Source organism: Orbicella faveolata, unplaced genomic scaffold, assembly GCF_042242905.1.
Source record: "Orbicella faveolata isolate gen_17 unplaced genomic scaffold, um_ofav_v1 contig_4, whole genome shotgun sequence".
NCBI classification, from domain to species: Eukaryota; Metazoa; Cnidaria; class Anthozoa; order Scleractinia; family Merulinidae; genus Orbicella; species Orbicella faveolata.
In genome coordinates this window covers 8083551-8102788 of record NW_028301569.1, presented here as the reverse complement: position 1 = coordinate 8102788, position 19238 = coordinate 8083551, and the positions used below count along the sequence as shown (strand labels likewise).

The window sequence follows — 19238 nt, the reverse complement described above, 5'->3', positions numbered from 1 at the left end:
TCATTGTGGCTTCCTCTTGGCACACTTTTCTTGTGAGCAAATACTGAGCTGTTATCACTGTTATCATTGTTTGTATCGATTAAAACTTGCACTTCACAAGAGTGGGCATGTTAAATAGCAAATTCAAGTATAAGCACCTGAAGAATGTAAATACAAACTGTAATAACTGTAACAATACAAGCATTTCATTTGGCATTAACTTGCACCATGGTGATATATGTATTTGCCTTGCTGCCTTGCATTTCCTCTGCTAGCTACCGCCAACTGGCTTTATTGTCACGTAAATGATAGCATAAATGATATTTCTTCGTCCTCGTCCTCGTCTGAAGTCCTTCCCCCCCTCACATATCTTTCTTTACTTCCTTCTCCTCTTTCTTCTTCTTCACTACCTCCTCCTTGTCCTGGTCCTCTACCTCTTCATACTCTTCCCCTCTTCCTCCATGACCCCCTTTTCCATCACCTCGCTTCTTCATCTTCTTTTCACTCCTCCTGCTTCTGCACGGGAAAACAAAGTTGACATTAATACTGCCGAAGTAAGATTCTTATTTTGTGGTCTCATACTGTGATTGGTAGGAAAGGGTCAAGCGGTCTCAGCTCAAAGTTTTTTCCCATTGTTTTTTTTTTCAGTTTGTCCCATTCCGAGATTTTCAAACCCATGGCACATTAGGTCCAGACTTGCTCACAAAAGAAGTGTTGGCAGAAGTCCCGGATCAACTGCTCTCATACATGACAAAAAATGCCATAAAACCAAAGCCACCTCAACCAATCTCAGTTGACAGCATTATGCCAATCATGCCCCACTCAGCCAATCAAACTGCCGCATTTGCAACCAATCAGAGTACACCATATCCTCTCAATCCGAGTGTACCTCCTTTTCCAGCCAATCACAGCATTCCTTATCCCGTTAACCAGGGAGCACCATACCCAACAAGTTAGATAGTGAATTGTTTGTGAGTTTTTCATGTAGCATGTTTTAATTAAACATGCTAGCTCTTAACAACATACAGTGGAACCCCGCCTTACGGTCATCTCGTTAATATGGTCACCTCGTTATTATGACCACTTTTTGTTGTTCTGGCAAAACCCCCATATATTTTCTTATAAGAAAACCCCATTGATATGGCCAATGGTCACATTCTAAAATCCCAACCTTTGTAATCCTTTTTTAGTGGCTACTCGAACTAGTTATGTTTATCCCAGTTCTGGTGTTAATATTGCATGAACTGATTAAAAAGTTATATTTGCATTTCGGATGCGTAATTTAAAACAGTTAGTTAAGAGTGCAGTCAGTTAATACTACCAAATTTTCATGGCCCATTGGCAACCAGATTAATGGGGTTCCACTGTACCAGCTAAAGTGATAAACACAGAACAGAGCGGGATGGAGAGAGATCCTAAAAGTTGTATATTCCATGTGGTGAAAGGGTTTTAAAGAAGAAAAGAAGGCATTTAACATGCTCTGGTAATAGAAATCAAGTTCAAAAAAAAAATTCTTCTTACTGGCTCACGTATTTTTTTTGTTATCTTTGTGAATGTGGTGGTACTTTAGTATCCCTTTTAAGTTGTAATTTTGATAAATTCCATCATTTGTCTGCTTGACAATAATGTGTTGCAAGGAAAAGTTCAGTGTCGATCACTGTGTGAAATTTATAAAACGCCTTCCTCATTGGATTGAAATTTTTCCCCTATCATTTTCTCCTCTCTCTCTCAAGCTAGTATTCTCATAAATTGTGTGAAAAGTAGTATTTCTTCACTCCATCCCGAATGAAAAGAAAAAGTAACAAAATTTACTTTAAGGTCGGCACACACGAGGGGACTAATCCCTGCGACTAGTCCCTGCAACTAGTCCCCTGAAGAGTTTACACGAAGGGACTGGTCGCAGAGACTTGTCCCACGAACAGTTCACACGAAGCGTTTTGAGGAACAAGTCGCAGGGACTTGTCCCAAAAATTCAAACTGGTTTGAATTCGTAGGACTAGTAGCAGGGACCAGAGTTGGTCCCTGTGACTAGATTTTGAAGTAAAAATGGCCAGTTCACACGATGGGACTTGTCGCCGCGACTTGTTGCAGGGACTAGCCCCCTTAAGTGTGCCAACCTTTACAGGGCTAGTAGCCCAGAGAAATTCCGCATGGCATTAACATTACCTGTGTACACTCTCATCTGGAACTTCCCTCTTAACTTCAAGGAATAAGCAGTACAAATGGTGCTCAACATTGCGCATTTGTCTTCTCTCTCAGCATATGTTTTTTGTGTGCAATCTTTTTGGACAAGAGAGCTGAAAGATGCTTTGTGGATGCATTCTCTGATAAGTTGAAAAATGTTTGGTAGCCTGCAAAAGGTTGAGTTCCCGTCCACACTACGTCGGAGAAATTTGGAAATGCAGCTCTATTTCTATGGTTAGGCCTACCATCCACATTAATCGGTCACGAAAACGGATCTTTTCGAAAACGCACTTCAAACCTGAGAAATTTGAAAACACTGGCTTTGCGTTTTAGTGTGAATGGAAAACAGTCTCAAAAATGAAGCTTTTCGAAAAGGATGACATCACAATAATCATTTGATTTCCTGGTCAGAGATTTCTTCAAGCACAACTCCAAAATGACCAGTGATAGTTGCTTTTTCAAATTTCTCTGGCGTAGTGTGGACGGAACACTTTTGATGCATTTTCAGAGTGAAACCTCTGTTTTCAAATTTCTCTGGCGTAGTGTGGACGGAAAACATTTGATGTGTTTTCAGAGTGAAAACCCTGTTTTCAAATTTCTGCGGCATAGTGTGCATGAGGCCTGAGAATTTCTTCCCACTTTTGTTTCAGTTTGTCCCATTCAGAGATTTCCAAACATGCGGTGCATTAGCTCAGGATTTGCTCTCAAAAGAAGTGTTGGCCGAGCTACCAGATCAACTTTTATCCTTTATGACAACACGCACAATAAAACCAAAGCCACCCCGACCAATCACGGTTGACAACATTGTGCCAATCATGCCACAATCAGCCAATCAAACTGCTCCATTTCCATCCAATCCAAGCACCCCATATCCAGCCAATCCAAGCGCACCATCTTATCCAGCCAATCAGAGCATTCCTTATTCAACCAATCAGGGGCCTCCTTACCCAACAAACTAAATAGTTGGCATAGCCAACCACAGACTTTCAAAATGTGTAATATAAAACATCTTATGTTATATATTGCAATTATATCTACAGGTGTATTTCTATAAACATGTAACTTGAATTTTAGCAGTATCACTTTAAGCAGTTTATCCATCTTACCTTTCAACACAAGTTGTTGCAAGGTAACACAAGTTCTTGCAACGCAAGTTGTTCAACTTCTCTCACTATGACTCAATACACATCTCTAAAACATGATGTAACAAGCTGCATAGAATGTCCTCTATTTAATAATTACTTGGTATATGAAATTTAATCTTATATTATTTAACTAAAAAAAACATGGGACCACTTCAGCTTTGTTCAGTATGCTTATCATCTATTAATCCTTCGTTCTATCATAATTTTTATGTCCAATGTAAAATAACTTTGCAAGCGGTTTGATAGCTGATTTATTGTGTAGTCCAGAAGTCCCCCTCTCTGTTTTTGCCAGGAATGGATAGGTTCCTGCCAATAACAGGAATTAGGTATTTTTGTGTGATTTGGGGGAAAATAATAGTTATTTCTGATCAAAAGTGTTGAAATAAGTATTCTGTTGAGAGAACGTTTCAACCAAGCCCTTCCCCCCAAGAAAGAAATTTTGATGCTGAGGTTGATGTAAAAACCATGTAACTTAATAGAAAACAAACATTCCCCAACCAACCTACCCTCCCCTTCCCCCGCCAAAATAGTTGCTCCTGGTTGATAATTTGTCCTTGTGAATCTTAGTTTGTCCCTTTCCGTGACTACATTGGACAAGCTGGTAATGTCATAAGCGGGGCTCGATTGGCAAAAGATGTGCTGGAAGAACTTCCAGACCAGTTCCTAGACTACATGAAAAAACACAAAGTCAAACCAAGGCCCCCGCAATACCACTTTGCTGCCACGGCTGTGGTTTAAGAAGGGAAAGTTATTTGGAGATTATATAGTGGAAAACATGTAATGGAAAATATTTTATAATATAGTTATGCTATTCAGGCTGTCAGTAGATTGTAGTATGGGCCCTGCAACCTGAATCCCAGGGAGGAGCCTGGGATCAAGGCTGGGGCCCTCCCTTGTCCCCAAGTGCTGTCGATGACTGCTAGTGCACTGCTTGATGGTTAGGTCACAAAGTGCAAATTGGTAGGGCAACTTAGATTTTTGAGAGTTCAAAAGGTAGTGGATATATGTGCATAACAAGTTATGTAAAATAAGGCATACCGCAAGGCTGTGGTCTAAGAAAAATTACGAAGAGCGCAATTGTTCCCAGCCATGAAATCCTGGGTGCCCAGCACTTAAGCTTATAAGTAAGTTTTTCCAGTGGCCCAAGGGCAAAAGTTAGCAACCTGTGGCACCTGGGCACTTCTAGAGCACAGCCCTGTATTGCAGTAATATTATGATTATTGTGGTAATTTATAAGAGTTCGAATATTGTATTAGAAATTCAGTTTGCTAGATATGTATTTTTATTAAAATATTAACTTTACATTTGATATATACAACAGTGTGTAAATTTAACTCTTAGTGTAATATGCTACATAAACATTTAGTGAAACGTTTTCATCGGGTTGATGTTTGTATTTTAATAAACGATCTCTGTGTTGTTACAGGAGAACTTAGTGTAAGAATTTTCCTACAAGAGTGAAAATAGATTTTACTTAGTTAAATGCAACTGTCTGATATTTTGACGGTGTAAACTGAGCATTAGTTTTTTATTTCTCACTACAAACTACACCAGGTAGAGAACTATTCTAAGAACTTTTCAGTATTTTCTTAAATAGTATTTCTGTAATGACAGTACTGTAACTGTCAGTTTTATTTGTTTTTGGTACAAAACAGCAAGATACTCAGAGAGTGACTACAGTTTAGAAGGTAGGAGTTCAGAGTAGTATAGGAGGGTAGGTTTGTACCAGAATTTATCATATGTTAAGGAACTGCTGTAATTTTTGTTTGGTTGACTTCATTTATGCCTTAAGAAATATTACTTTTACGTATTCAAAATACATTATTCCTTTCGCCCTGACCAGAGCTAAGATATAAATATTTCTCCCAAGTATTCTGTATTTAAGTAAGATAAAATAGTTATATTACACTATTTCATAGCAATTGAAACTTTGTAAAACAAGATAACAGAGTGAAAAATTGGGTCCACTTGTAATTTTGGAGTAAGAGTCCTCTGGAAGTACATAGTTCTTTGCAGGAAAAATAAAGCTTCCATTTTCAAGTTTTGAACTCTATACAATTCCATTTTTGGTTTTCAAAAATTAAACTTTTTACATAGACATCTATGGGTCACCTGGAACAAAATTCTACCACTTATCAGATCACCAATGACTGTCACGCAATCTGTGGTAACACTAGTTGTGTCACACAATGCTGAGTAGCCTTCAGTTGGGCTGTCAGCGTGACCCCAATACTAACCCTATATACAGAATTCTCTGGGGGATTTTAGAAGTGTTTTCCATTACTGTCTGGTCCTATAGATATTGGCAGTTGTGCTCGCTGGCGCATAGTTGTGTCAGTGGAATACTTCAGCACTGCCTTGGGTATTTGCATTGGTCTTGGAGTTCTCTGCTGTGTATCAGCTGCACCATTGACCTCGGTAGAATAGCGAGTTTTACTTCTTGCAATGAGTCCTTTTAACTTTCCATTGTCTGTTGTGCAAAAGGTAGTTGCTATAGGAATTGACTGCGGTGCACACATACAACCGATTGCCCAGGAACCTTCAGGCTTCTTTCTTGATTTGGAGTCTGTTGTCACTAATGCTTCTCCTGAAGTATTTACCAAAATATTCCGCATTTCTTTTGGACGAGAGAGAGAAGCAATCCTAGCAGCAGTGCTACCTTCAGGAGATAATTCTTTGTGCCGAGGCAGAGATGCAGGCTTGCCACCACTGCCTTCTGCAGGGGTGTCTTTGGCTTTGCCGATGGGCACCACCCTAAGAGAAGTCACCTCGTTGTGCTTCTTCATATTTCCTGTTGGTTTCCGTATTCCTTGTCCTTCTACTGCCATGTTCATGCCAATATATGGAGGAGCTGACACTTGAGGCTGAAGAGATAGACAGACATGCAATTACCCTCATTATTTGGTTCTTGTAGCACTCAGGTACGTTAAAAATTCTATTTACTTAAAGGAGCTATGTCACGGTTTGCACGGCATCTTGAAAAGTTAAACAAAAATTTTTCAAGTTCATTGTTTGCAATCCGTGTTAATCTTCTCCATCCTTAACCATCCTTGGTCCTTTAGGGTTAATTATTATCTCTTGGGTGTTTTTCTAACTTAGTAAACTACTATTTCCAGGTTTCCTTCAACTTAAAGGTAATTCTGAAAGTGGCCAAAATAACTCAAAATACAGTGACTGAGCTCCTTTACGATGACTGGTTTTTTTTTTTCATCAAAATTTAATGCTCAGCAAGGACTGTAGAAACTCTTAGCCTTAAAAGTTAACTCCAATAAATACTTGTCCATTGCCTCATTCTCTCATAAATTTAGCACTTGTTATAAATGGCCTTATTTTCTCAATATCCAATCTATAGATAGACATTGAGACTTTGAACATGTATGCCTACACGCTTCTCATTTCTGCCAACATGCTCAAGTTGGTAACCCTGCTTTTTCACGTGACATAATAACAAGAACAACACAAGACTACTCCAGCGACAAGAATACGAAAGTAGATGAATAAGGTGGGACAATTACCTGTTTAAAAGCTAATTCATATCTTCCTGTTTCACAATTCTTGTCCTCTCGTCGGTCAAGAACCACTGTGGAAAAATTATAAGCTTATTAATTCTAGTTTTTGCTGAAAATATTATCTGTCCCATCACAAGGCAAGATCATACCTTTCATGGTATCTTCCAACACTTGAGCACACAGCTTTCTGGTGACAGCTGTGCTTGGTCCCATGGTAGGACTGCAGTTTATTTCCAGCTAAGAGATAAAACATGTCAAGTATCAGTAAAGAGTTTTACGAACAATTTGAAGTTCATGGAAGCTCACTGAACCTTTCAGGGGTGTGAATTCGAAATACGCAGCACCTGTACCTTGTAGGTCACTATTTTGACCGCAAAACAGCAAAAAATTATGTAGTACTTTTAATTAAACCCATAGCTTTACTAAAGAAAACATCAGTTTTGAAAGGATTGTGAATGAATTGCCACCACACAGGATGGTAAACTGTACTTACCAACCATGGCTTGTAATCCTCACTAATGATGAAATCAGCACCATAGAGCTCAAATGAATTCTAAAGGGAGAGAAATACCATTAATTGCTGCATGAACGACTGTGTTTGCTTGCAGTGAGAACACTCACACTGCAAACACTTGAATTGTCCTTGTTGCTGAAGTTTAAAATAACATTGCTGTACTTTAACAGGCAGGCTTTACCTTGCGATACTCCACAATCTCCTGACAGGACTGTGCAGCAGCGATGACAGCTTTCTTCATTCCAGGATAGATCACATCTTCCCACATCTCACCTACACCACGTTTTCTGCAATGACAAAATTGTTTTAGCTGTAAGTATAGCTAAACCCAAACACAGAGATTAAGAGGGGGACGCTTTCTTGCAATTTTTCATGTTACCTTTGGCTAGCCACTCCACCGGCCATAGTAAAGAGACAAAGTTGTAGTTAACAGCTTATCCATAGTAACTAATATTTAGCTTTTTTTTCCCTTTATATCCCTCTCCATCTTCACCATCCAGTCGTAATAATCCTTGACTCCTTTTTTGTTTTGTTACTGTTTGTTAGCTTGTTAAGTAAACTGGTACCTTGAAGTTTCTTTCAATGCGAGGGTAATAGGTTGCAAAAGATGACTTTATATAATATCACTCACTTCAGGTAAGCCTTCAAATCATCACTGCTCCACATGTTCTCATCAGGAATGCGTTTGTCACGAATGCCATTCTCGAAGTGTTTTTGGATAGAATTGTTGGCCAAGTGGATGCTTCTACAGATGAAAAAGAAATTGAAATCATGTCTTACTCAGTATTGTATAAATTAAACCATTCATAGCCAAGGTTAAAATATGAATTCTTCTTAAGTTACGATGCATTCTTTTCAATATCTGTTTTGAGAATCTGGTAGTACATTAAGACAATATCGCTTCAAGATGTTGTTTATTCTCCTTATGATGTACATTTTCAGGGGAAACTACATGTGGTTGACTCTTATGAACTAGAAAGTTAAATGGAAATAGGCAACCATGTTCTTGCCTCTTTGTAACAAGATAGACACCAAAGTTGCTGTTTACAGTGATCGATGTTAAGGAGGCGCCCATGCCCCCCTTCCCTTAAGTCAGGGCTCATGCCCTCCTCCCTTTAGTCTCAAAATGTTTGGACCCCCTACTGGTTAACACTTACATGTGGTAGTCTTCCAGAGAAAAGTTCTGACTGCAGAATCTTATGTAACAATCCTGAAAAAATATGAAAATGAGCAATGTTACTCCAGGTGACTTGAAGTTAATTTACAATACCATGTTGAGTGCTCATGTGAATTAAAGACTAGAATGTCATCCTGGATAGACCTAAAACGAGTTACAGAGAAGCAAATGACACACCACCACCCAAATTCAAGACAATCCCTCCACTCCCTCTCCTCCTCCCCTTCTCCTGGTCTTCAGTACGGCACCACGTTTGTGGAACATCTATGAAAACTACGCTGCTTCTATTGTTATCTCAGGGGTTTTCTTAATTAACCTTTTAAGCATTAGGGCAACTGGTTTTCAAAGGAGGGAAAAACTTTTCGAACTGAACTTCTGTATAGGAAAAATTTTCCTCTAGATGATCAAACCAGGCAGGCAAAAACCTTGTCACAGCCAGTCAATTTACCTGGTGCCCAGCCCTGAAAGAAACCCCTGTTACTCTAGGACAAATGGGATAGGTGTGACCTATTATCTATTGTTTTAAGGGCCATTGATGTGACTTGTTCCTAGGGGTAGTGGGTGATCCCTGGGATTGGGTCCCCTGCTTAAATGAAAATTTCTTTTAGCAAAATCAAAACTACATCTACAACTGGTTAGACGTTCAAGTCTCCTTGGATTTAAGGACGATAAATCGTAGGTCCCATCTCCTGCATCTTCTGTGTTACATGGTTAGCAGGGGATGTTAAAGATATGGAGTTCACAGTGTTGTGGTCTGGCATTGTCTCACGGGTTGGTGGTTCACATGGCACTAACCTCAATATGCCTTTCCCCCTTGGACAGAACTGTCCAAAAACAATTGCTGCATCTATGTCTATACATATGTCTACCTTGTAGAACCACAGTGTCAGGGGATTCCAGTCAGTCACAAGAAACCACTGTCTGATGTCAAACTTCACACCATAGATTAGCAATGGCTTTTCTGTAGAAAAAGCGAAAAGAATGAGAGATTTAAAGGAGACCAGCTGTGATCTAGGTCATAATGTTTTTTTCTCAGTTGTTACACGAACAAATGAGCCAGGAACTACTCTGAATCTGATGTTACACCTACTATAATGAAATGGTTGTCACCCTGATTAAAGTCCTTGCAGGTTTTTGAAAGTCTTGAAAGATCCTTCAAGGACTTAAATTAAACTTGACATGATGAACATCTTACAAAGACCTCAGCAGAGATCTTCAGTGAAGTCTTTGGAAGTCCCAGAATATGATCCATAAAGGTCTGGCAAGACCCTTGAAGATATTTGGCAAGATATTTACAAATGTAGAGATCCTAGCAATATGTTTGAAGATCCTTCAAGATCCTTACCTGTCCTTACTGATCCAGATTGTGTGTTTCCCCCCCAAAAATCAATACCTACCTTAAGGAGGGTAATTGGAAATTCTAAGTGAGAAGTGGGTCTCAAAAGCCCAAACTTTTAAAGGAAAGTGTGAACCAAAAAGAGAATTTCAAGGAGAATTGGGAAGGGGGTAGGGGTTCAAAGCAAAAAACGTTCTTGTGGGAGGGGTATGGATAACCGTACACAATAGGATCCTCAAAGATTCTAGTGAGACTAGCTCTTTGAAGATCCTTGGAGATCATCAACAGCAGAGACCCAGTCAAGACTGACATCAGTCCTAAAGTTTTGCCAACTTCTACACTCTTCTTGCATGTTGGCATTTTTCAGGTGTCTACATTACCTATATACTTCTGGACAACCAAGCGACCTTCCTTGTTTCCCACAGCATTGCTGCCCACAAGCTTCACAATTTCATCCAGGCGATCCATACACATAATACCTAGCAGAAGGAAAAATAAAAGACAAAATAAGCAACGGCATATATTTAGAGAATTATTACACTGGAGAAAGTTAAGAAGAATTTGGGGGGGGGGGGGGGGGCACTGATAAGGGGAGGAATGCATGTTGATACCTTCATAGGCATGTTTTGCATGCAGAAAATGTAAATGCAGACTCAAAATTCTGTTTTATATAGCCTAGTGGTGCATTGATCCGGCCCTTACATCCATTGGAAGGTTCAGCTAGCTAGTCTACTACAGCATTTATTTTGCTGGTAACCATTCACTGTATGCACCTTGGCGGACAGTGACAAATTTTGTGAGGGAAAAGTTTCTTGCCCAAGAATTCAACAACACATGACTGAAACCTCTCAATTCAGAATTCATTGTACTAACCACTGGGCCACCTTAAATACTTTCACAAGCACATATCAGTGGTATAGCTATGTAATCCTTTGCATGGATTACTTGACTTGATTTTCTTCTCAATAGAGAGACATGTAGTGCGCCAATAGATGTGGATCAAGATGTCAAATGATTACTAGTTTTTTCTCAAAGTAAATTACTTTGACAATATTGTTTCTGACTGGATTCCTACCAATAGCAATATACGAGTCACTGTTATCAGGCTGCATTTGATGTTATTAGCCTTACCTCTGCCTCTCGACTTTGCTCCAGGTTTGACAATCCAAATGTTCTTCATGCCATCTATGTCTATCTGAGGAAGGTGTTCTCTCATCTGCAAAACAGATAAGTGTTGTTTATAAGTTTTAATTTGTCAAAGTCTGTGCCAGGCCAAGTGTCCCATACAGCTGCTGAAGGTTAGCCCAGTTTTCATTTTTAGCATGGAGCAACTTATCTCTACTTCCCCATGGATGGATGTTAGACCATGAATCACACTGTTATCCCCCAGAATAAAAGAATTAATTCAACAGTACTCCTGTTGTGGCTAGAGAGAGGCACTGTGAGAGTAAAGTGTTGTACACAATGACCTCTTGGGGACCCAAACCTGGTAAGCGCACTAACCATTAGCCCATTGTGTCTCCCACATTTGCACATATCACATATTGTCTGTCAAAAGTAATCTGTGTTTGGTTTGGTTATGTTTTCTTTTGAGCTGACCTCACCTGTTTCAATGTGTTCTGACACTCTTTGAGAAAAGGATAAGCAGTGGCAATAACAGCATCATGACTGAGACAGAAAAGCATAAAAGGTGTTCAATAAAACAGGCAGTGATTGTAATAACATTATGAATAGAGTAATGAAACTGCTGATCTGAAACACAAGGAAAACAAATAAGTTAAGGTAAAATACTCAATAATAGAGAAAACCCATAGTATCTCTCTCCCCCTACACTGCAAAACAGTCGTTTTCGGATGTGTTTAGACGTTTTCAGAAGGCGCGAAGCACCGCAAGCACGATCCTCATGGGTGAAGCGTGCGAGCCTCACACGCTGGGCGTGTGAGGCGAGAAAATGACGTATATTTTAGTGTCTCTCCTCATTCTCCCTTGCTGCTTGTACACTCGCTCCAGACCTTTCATTTGAATATTGACCGTCGCTTGCGTTTGCAAAAAATATGACTGTTTTGCAGTCTAATCTCCCCCCCGGTGTTTGAGAGTCTATGTCAAACAGCACTTTGCTCTAACTCACCTCTTGATCTGGTAATAGAAGTCAACAAGAAGCTTCCAGGAATCTTCTGTGATAGCTGGACCCTGAAAGTAATTTGACGTTCAAAAATTAATTTAATCATATCAATTTGTTACAGTGGAAAAGCAACGACAGCTGTTATGGCAAAGGGGTTCATGGCCCTCAAGCTATGTGAGGGATTGTAAAGATGAGTACAAGTTTGTAACAGTCTGTCAGTTCAGTCCGAAAAGGAGAAAACAACTTTGATCTGCATAAATCAGGAAGAAAGTCAACTACTACCAATAATTAGCCACTGTCATCATTGATGGCAGGCAGGATGGAACACTGCAATAGCAGTAGCCAGAGATAGCGGAATGGAAGCGAATGTTCTACATCTATGTTGCGGTCTTCTGTGCCTACTGGCACAGAGAGTAATGATGGTGATGATGATGATGACGACGACGACGACGACGACGACGACGACGACGACGACGACGATGATAATGACAACAACGACGACGACAATAATCATGATCAACATTGATATCATCACAACTCACAGCTTCACCAGTCTTTGCCTTGAAAAGGAGGTAGGATGAGCATTGAAGCACATCCCAAAAACTGTTTGTTGCTGTAGAAACTACAATCACAGAAATCAATTGACTGATGGACACACTATATGTAAACATGTTAAGAACACTGACCTTGTTGATTGGCTCATCAATATCCAAGTGCCCCTTACATCTGAGGAAGTCACGGCACACTTCAAGGGCAAGTGTGAGGGCCTTCACGGGTATTACATTGGAAGTTGCCCGAGAGGGAGCCCTGGATGCAGCTTTGGACTTAGCAGAATCCCTGCGTCGTGTACTTGATGCTGTTTTGGGAGTGCCACGCCCCTGGTCAGGCGACGATGGCTCTTTGTTGGAATGAGGTTTCTCATCACTGTTGCCATTTTCATATCTTTGGATTACCCACTTTACTATGCTTATGGCAGCAATGAGACGATAATCATCTGGCAATGAAGAGATAGTAGTTGAGAAAATTATCTCAAGTTGATTATGAGTTCTCTAGTCTGGGTAAACGATCTTTTCAACCTTAAACCCTGTTTTAGTGTGTTGATCCTTTCTGAACTCTTCCAGAAGAGTTGTCAATGTCTGAGATATGTGCACATGCATGAAACAATTTATCAGCCTTTGCAATATTTGGTTTATTTTTATTTCCCAAACCAATTTGGTTTGGGATAGACTTCGAGGTTATAGGTCTCCATGGCAACCTAGATCTCCCACACCCTTGGCTTTCACTTCTCTCTTTGAATGGTGTCCTATATGGCAGAATAATCTTTAACTTAGAGGGACACAAACAGTGGCCTAATATTTTGTGTGTATTAAACTCCGTATCCAGAACTGTTGAGAACAATTCTAGTAGATTCTGCCTGGAATTCAACATGACAAGGGGAGGGAGTATGGATGCTTTGAAAATATCTTTCTGGAGATGAGTAATACAACAAGGAGAGGTTGCAGCTACAGACATACCTATGAAATCCATTTTCTCATCATCTGAGCCAAGCAAATATGAGCGAGGGAAGAATGCGAAGTGATCAGCTTCTTCATACCACTTCAAGTTTTGAATGTTTGTGGTGAGACCAAACTGTTAAAAAATATTGGTGTAGAAGTTAGTTCTGTGCATGGATAGGGTAAAACATTATTGTCATTTAATTTTTTAGCCTTCTGTTTCAAGGTGCTAACCACACCACAAAACCTTATTATTGTTGTTGCACTGACCTTGGTAGTGAAAGAACTTGCTTTGCTGTAGTGATTAACAATCTGGTCCTGCAAATTAACCAGAGTGAATTATTAATAATATTAAAAAGGTCATACACGAGAGGTGATTAGTACATTGTCCAGTCACACATGTCCGATATACACAAACTGAGTCAGTTGTCTCTTCTTGGAGAGAATCTGCCTTAACAGAAGTCAGGACCTGTAATTCAAAATGGAAGTGAACTTGACTAACCAGCAGTCAGATGTCAAGTTAGTTAACTGTACAGTCGAAACTCCCTAATGGCCACCTCGCAGCAATGATCACTTTTTTTGTCCAGGCAAACAGTCCATACATTCACTCTTATTTTAACCTCTCTACAACGCATCCTTACTGCCAATTGAGAAAACAACCTCTCAGAAACAGCCAGTTAATCAATGACTGTTAAATGGTGCATATAAAAACCCCATTTTTTATGTTTTTGTAAAAGGTCACGAAACTTCATCCGTACTGCATGTCCTTGGCTTTTGCTTCTGTTTGGTTCAGTTTTATTGATGTATTTCGATTGTTACCTATTTATATGCCATAGCAAGCATTTTGTAAAAAAAAATTTTGCACCTCCGAAAAAAAAAAAAAAAAAAAAAAACGGGTCACACCCTTGAGTTAGGGATATATTTTTTTCTTAATCTCACCTTTCTTAAGAACTTGAAATCCACATCATCACGTTTGGTAGTCCAAATAAATGAAGCTACAGCATTGCGCACAGATCTGGACTGTGGGGAACAGTGAATGTGATGGGTCAGTTTGTACATGTAATTGTAGAAGCTCACAATCTGGCAGCCTATATAATTATCCTGAAGGTAGTAGCACCTAACAGCTGACAGTATAATATTCTTAGTCGGAAGCAAACCAAAAATTTATTGTAAATTTTGAAATTGACCCTACATACAAACTGTATTTCAATTGCTGGAACTTTCTTGCATTTGTTGATCACTTAAAGATCTTGATTAACATCTATTGAATTTCTCTTTATCAGGCTCCAGTTGTTCAATACAAATACTAAGGTCTGCCCAGGCTGTGTCACCATAGATGCAGACCTGACTATTCGTATTACATCCTTCTGGGTGTTTTTAAAACACAAAATGGCAAAATAATGGGTAGCTCTCAATAAAAGTAAGGGTTTACCGTGTCCCACATTGTTAAGAGCAATTTTTTCATTTTGCCATTTCGAGTTTTAAACATACCCCTTTCTTCTTATGTAGAGGTAGCCAATCATCCTATGAATTAAATTGTTTCACTGGGACCAGATAATTTCTCTGTAATATAGAGGTGTCTGTGTTATGCAGGAGTCCATTATGAGAAAACCATGTTATAATTATATTCTTTGATAAAAGGAAGTATGTTACAACTTGATCAATAATGAAAACATGTCAAGCAAAGTATAAGTTTACTGAGGGTAAAAAGAACTTACCATGAGACTAAATTCACAGTTAGGGCCATTTCCCTCATATCCTGCATTCCAGTCTTCATTATCTGTGCTATCAACGTCACTGTCATCACAAGCACTGCCGTCATCATCAGCTCTGTTCTTACGGACATTAATAGTTCTAGTTTGTGGCTTTGATGCCTTTCTTGGTTTATCTGGAAGATTACTAGAAGTCTTTGAGCTTTTGTCCTTGCTTTGCAACAAGTTTTCACAGTCAGAGTCATCTCCACTATCACAAGAATCATCGTCACTACCATCACTGTCATTTTTCTTGTTTTTTGAGGGTAACAGGTTTCCTTTGTAGTGTTTTTCTACATATCCTCGCTTCCGTAGTACAGCTCTGACAATTGGATACGGACCATGACAAATGAAAACTTTCTTTTGCTGTTAATGAAATGTTGAGAAAAACGAACATTCAAGCTGAGAATACTTTTAAACTTTGCAACAACCCTGCTCCACCCCCGATCAAAACATCTACGGTAAAGTCTGCACACAGCATGAAGGGACTAGGAGTAATTCTAAGTTATTCTAGGAGTAATTCTAATTCATCTCTGGATGGGATGCCAGTCCATTGCAGGCCTACCCCCAGTATTAAATTTGCCAATACCCAGTCTTACACTTGGGTGGAGAGAGGCGCTGTGACAGTTAAGTGTCTTGTCCAAGAACACAACACAATGTCCCCAGCCAGGGCCCGAACCCAGACCACTCGATCTAGAGTTGAGTGTGCTAACCATGAAATTACTGTGCCTGAACAGTAATTTGATTCAGACATAAACTTAGCACCAGAGACAATATTACAGGTGGCTGTGACTTACCTTAATGGCATTTTCTGCCACTTTTTTAGCATGTCTAACTTTGTCAAACAGTGGATCATCATATTTCATTTTTCCCGGTGGATGTGAACCGGGCTGTGAGTGACTTCTGGAGTGAGTTTTCTTTTGTTTTACAGGATTTTCAACTTTTGTGTTATCGTCCCAGCTGCCTCTGGCATTGTCACTTTCTACCCCAATGGGTTTTGTGGGCGGATGTGTCGCTGTCCTTTTGTGTGCCTTAATAACTCTCTTGCCTTTTTTCAAGTACAAATTTTCGAGTGATTGGTTATAAGGACTTTTCTCCTGGATTTTCTGATAAGCTACACTTGCCCTGTTTATGGCATTCTCTGAGATCTTTGCATTAGATTTGGTCTTTTTGAGGTCAGTTGATGACAATGACTTTAAATCAGGTTTTTCAGTTGATTGCTGCAGTGAGCTTTTCAAGTCATTGTTGTCAGATTTGCCCAGTGAAGGAGTTGTTAACAAGTCCGGTGCTGATGTTGATGTTAACACTTCTGGAGAGCCGGTTGAACCCTCTTCAGATAGCTTCTGATCATCTTCCTATCAATAAACAAACAAAGAAATAAAACAAATAGATAAATAATCTTGAAATTAGCCGAGAAATAAACAAAGCAGAATGTAACTTCTCTCTTCATGCTCCTCATTAAATTCCCCCTTAACAGACTCTCAAGATTTGCCCCCTCTCTCCCAACTCTCTCTCTCCAAATGTTTCATACAAGAAGTTGCTCTAAATCTACAGAGATCTATCCAGCAGAACTGCAGAGTCCTCTTGTCATTACTGATGGGGGACTTCCTCTTCTCACCAAGTTCACCCCCCTTCCTTGAGATAGTACAATTAGTTTGTCACATTCCCATGGTAAGTTAGCAGATTGTATTCTACATTGTATGGTTCCAGGAAATATCTATACCCACCCCGAGGAGGATTATAGGAAATTCCAAGGGGGAGAGGAGGCTTGAAACCCAAAATTTTTTAAGGAAAGTAAGAGAAAAACTGGAATTCCGGAGGGATGGGAGGGGGGCATTCACACCAACAAAATGCTCTGTGGGAGAGGTAGGGATATTTTCTGGGAGAGGATCAAGATGGGAGGATGGAAAATGCAAATAAACAGTGAAGTTTTTCAACTAACCTCCCTGGATTGGTTTCTTGGTTCCTTGATTTTAGGAATCTTTTTAAGCCGAGTTGGAGATCTGCTGGATGCGACTGGCACTGGGCTGAACTTGCCTTTGGTTTGGTTTGAACTATTAATTGTTGCTTCAATCTGTGAACAAAAATAAGCAAAGATCCAAACATTCATGTTGCAACAAATTTATGTATTGATTTTTGTTAAAACTGCCCTCTATTTGTGTCTTATTTAAAGACACAAGACTACCTTGGTCTGTACTTTTTACCTGACTTACAACTGAATGGTCTGTGTTCATAAAAGAAATTATCAGATAAAATCATTGTTAACTAAGTAGTGCATTCTATTAAGAAGTAATACAGGCAGGCACTGGCACTGTGGCACTATCACAAGCGTCAAAGGCGCAAGAATCTAGGGGGTCTGGGGAGGCATGTTCTTCAAAATTTTGCAAATTTAGGTTAATTCCCTACATTTTGGTTTTGTTTTACACTAAATCAAGAAAACTTGATGAAAGCCTGCATGGGGAGACAATTAAAACACGAAATTGAGAGACTCCCAATAAAAGTGACAATGTCTTCTGAAAATCTTTGGCTGGGCTTGAAAGGCCTTGTATGAAAACAACTACCATGATGCAATCAGGTGCCCTGCACACTTCAAATAATGATCAGAGGGAACTGGGCATTGAAACATAACTTACATATATGAATTTATATACAATATTTAAACCTCTAGGACCTACATCAAGTCAGGAAAGATTCTTTTTGGAAGATTTCTAATAAGTGATTGTTAATTAATGACCAATCAACACAGCCCTTATTGCCCTTCCTCTACGTTTAGCACATGGGCTTTTCCCAGGTATACTGAGGGAGGGGCACTATATCGATTTGTATCTTCTGATGCGCTTTGTATTTGTGATTTTTTATTTGTTTCTGATGTCTATGTATTTTCCTGTTTGCATTTTTCACCAAGGTAGGTAATGATTATTACAAAAAGGTAAATCGTCCCCGGCTAAAATAATAATTATTTTGGCTGGTGATGATTTTCATTCTGTAACGCCCCAAGCTTCACATGAGATCCACGTGAAAATCAAAGCAATAAATATCCGTGTGAGACCACGGTACTTAAAGTTATAGCTCAGGCTAAACTTTGTTTGACAGTCTCAACATGACAAAATACTTTACGCTAGTATACTATCACTATATCAATAACGAGCGTTTGATTTGTTAGTATTTTCTTGATATCACGAGTCAATAATTGAAATTTGTCGCTTGAAGGCAAACATGAAAAGTACAAGGTTGATAAATCTTTGTACAAAATTTACAAATGGCTTTATGCAAGATTAAATTAACATAAGCATACTTCGTCTATGAATACCTGAAAATTACTACTAAAAGACTTGACAAAGCTTTAATAGCCTCAATGTAAAAGTCAAGTGAAATTCCACTTACGTAGCGCTTTTGTTTTTCCACATGCATTTGCTGTCGATCCATAAATGTTGTCTTTAGCTGTTGCACGATTTTCACACTGTTGGAACTAACTTTGGGTTTAAAAGTAAATTCATCGGATGCGTTAGCGATTCTCTTCTCTGTCCCAGCACGGACCTTTTCACCACGTTCTTTTGCCAATTTTATGCTAAGGGCGTTTAGCTTCGGAGCAAAAGTCAGCTCGCATTCGAAGTTCACTCTTTGTGGAGTCTTCGTATTCAACGAGGATATCATTGCTTTATTCCTCGCTACGTCTTTCAAGGGGCTAAGTTTCTTGTCGCCATTGAGGCTTTCTTCCTTGTCGAGCTGTGTAACTGAGCGGTAATGTGATAAATCCACGGGTTTTGTTGACAAACACGAGCTATCCAGAGGTTCAACCACAATGTCGCCATTATTTTCGTAATTATTGTGCGAGGTCGATGCCTGTCGAACTTCCTGAGGGTTTAGATCGGTAGATTCTTGGTTAGCATAACTACTTTTTACCATACTATAGGTCTTGCAGTATTCTAACATATCCATCTCAAGGAGGAATTAGACCTCCATATGTTTGTCAGCCGTTTTGGAACGCCATTTTGGAATACGTTACCATAGTAACAACTGAGATTGCT

At 39.4% G+C, this 19238-nt stretch overlaps 2 protein-coding genes across 4 annotated transcripts in view; one reads left to right on the top strand and one right to left on the bottom strand.

Annotated features, from left to right (window-relative positions):
* Positions 1 to 5366, top strand: part of LOC110061700 (copine-8-like) — a 22911-nt gene extending 17545 nt beyond the window's left edge. The window contains exon 24 of one of the 3 annotated variants that reach the window (XM_089276238.1): positions 3876 to 5366. In XM_089276238.1, coding sequence (XP_089132364.1) covers positions 3876 to 4046 — 171 coding nt within the window. In that variant the 3' untranslated portion in view covers positions 4047 to 5366. Of the gene's footprint in view, positions 1 to 627; positions 1622 to 2813 lie in introns of those variants that run through there. The other 2 variants (XM_089276236.1, XM_089276237.1) reach the window with 2 other exon arrangements.
* LOC110061706 (tubulin tyrosine ligase 3-like) lies at positions 4573 to 19238 on the bottom strand. Its single transcript, XM_020768555.2, has 20 exons — positions 18595 to 19238; positions 17153 to 17284; positions 16008 to 16565; positions 15178 to 15576; positions 14399 to 14479; positions 13730 to 13777; positions 13481 to 13595; positions 12653 to 12960; positions 11973 to 12034; positions 11449 to 11512; positions 10976 to 11060; positions 10225 to 10323; positions 9378 to 9469; positions 8489 to 8541; positions 7963 to 8076; positions 7513 to 7618; positions 7311 to 7370; positions 6967 to 7054; positions 6824 to 6888; positions 4573 to 6172 (listed from the first exon to the last, which is right to left on the bottom strand). The coding sequence occupies exons 1-20, from the start codon at positions 19147 to 19149 to the stop codon at positions 5573 to 5575; spliced, it is 3684 nt and encodes a 1227-aa protein (XP_020624214.2). The 5' UTR covers positions 19150 to 19238; the 3' UTR covers positions 4573 to 5572.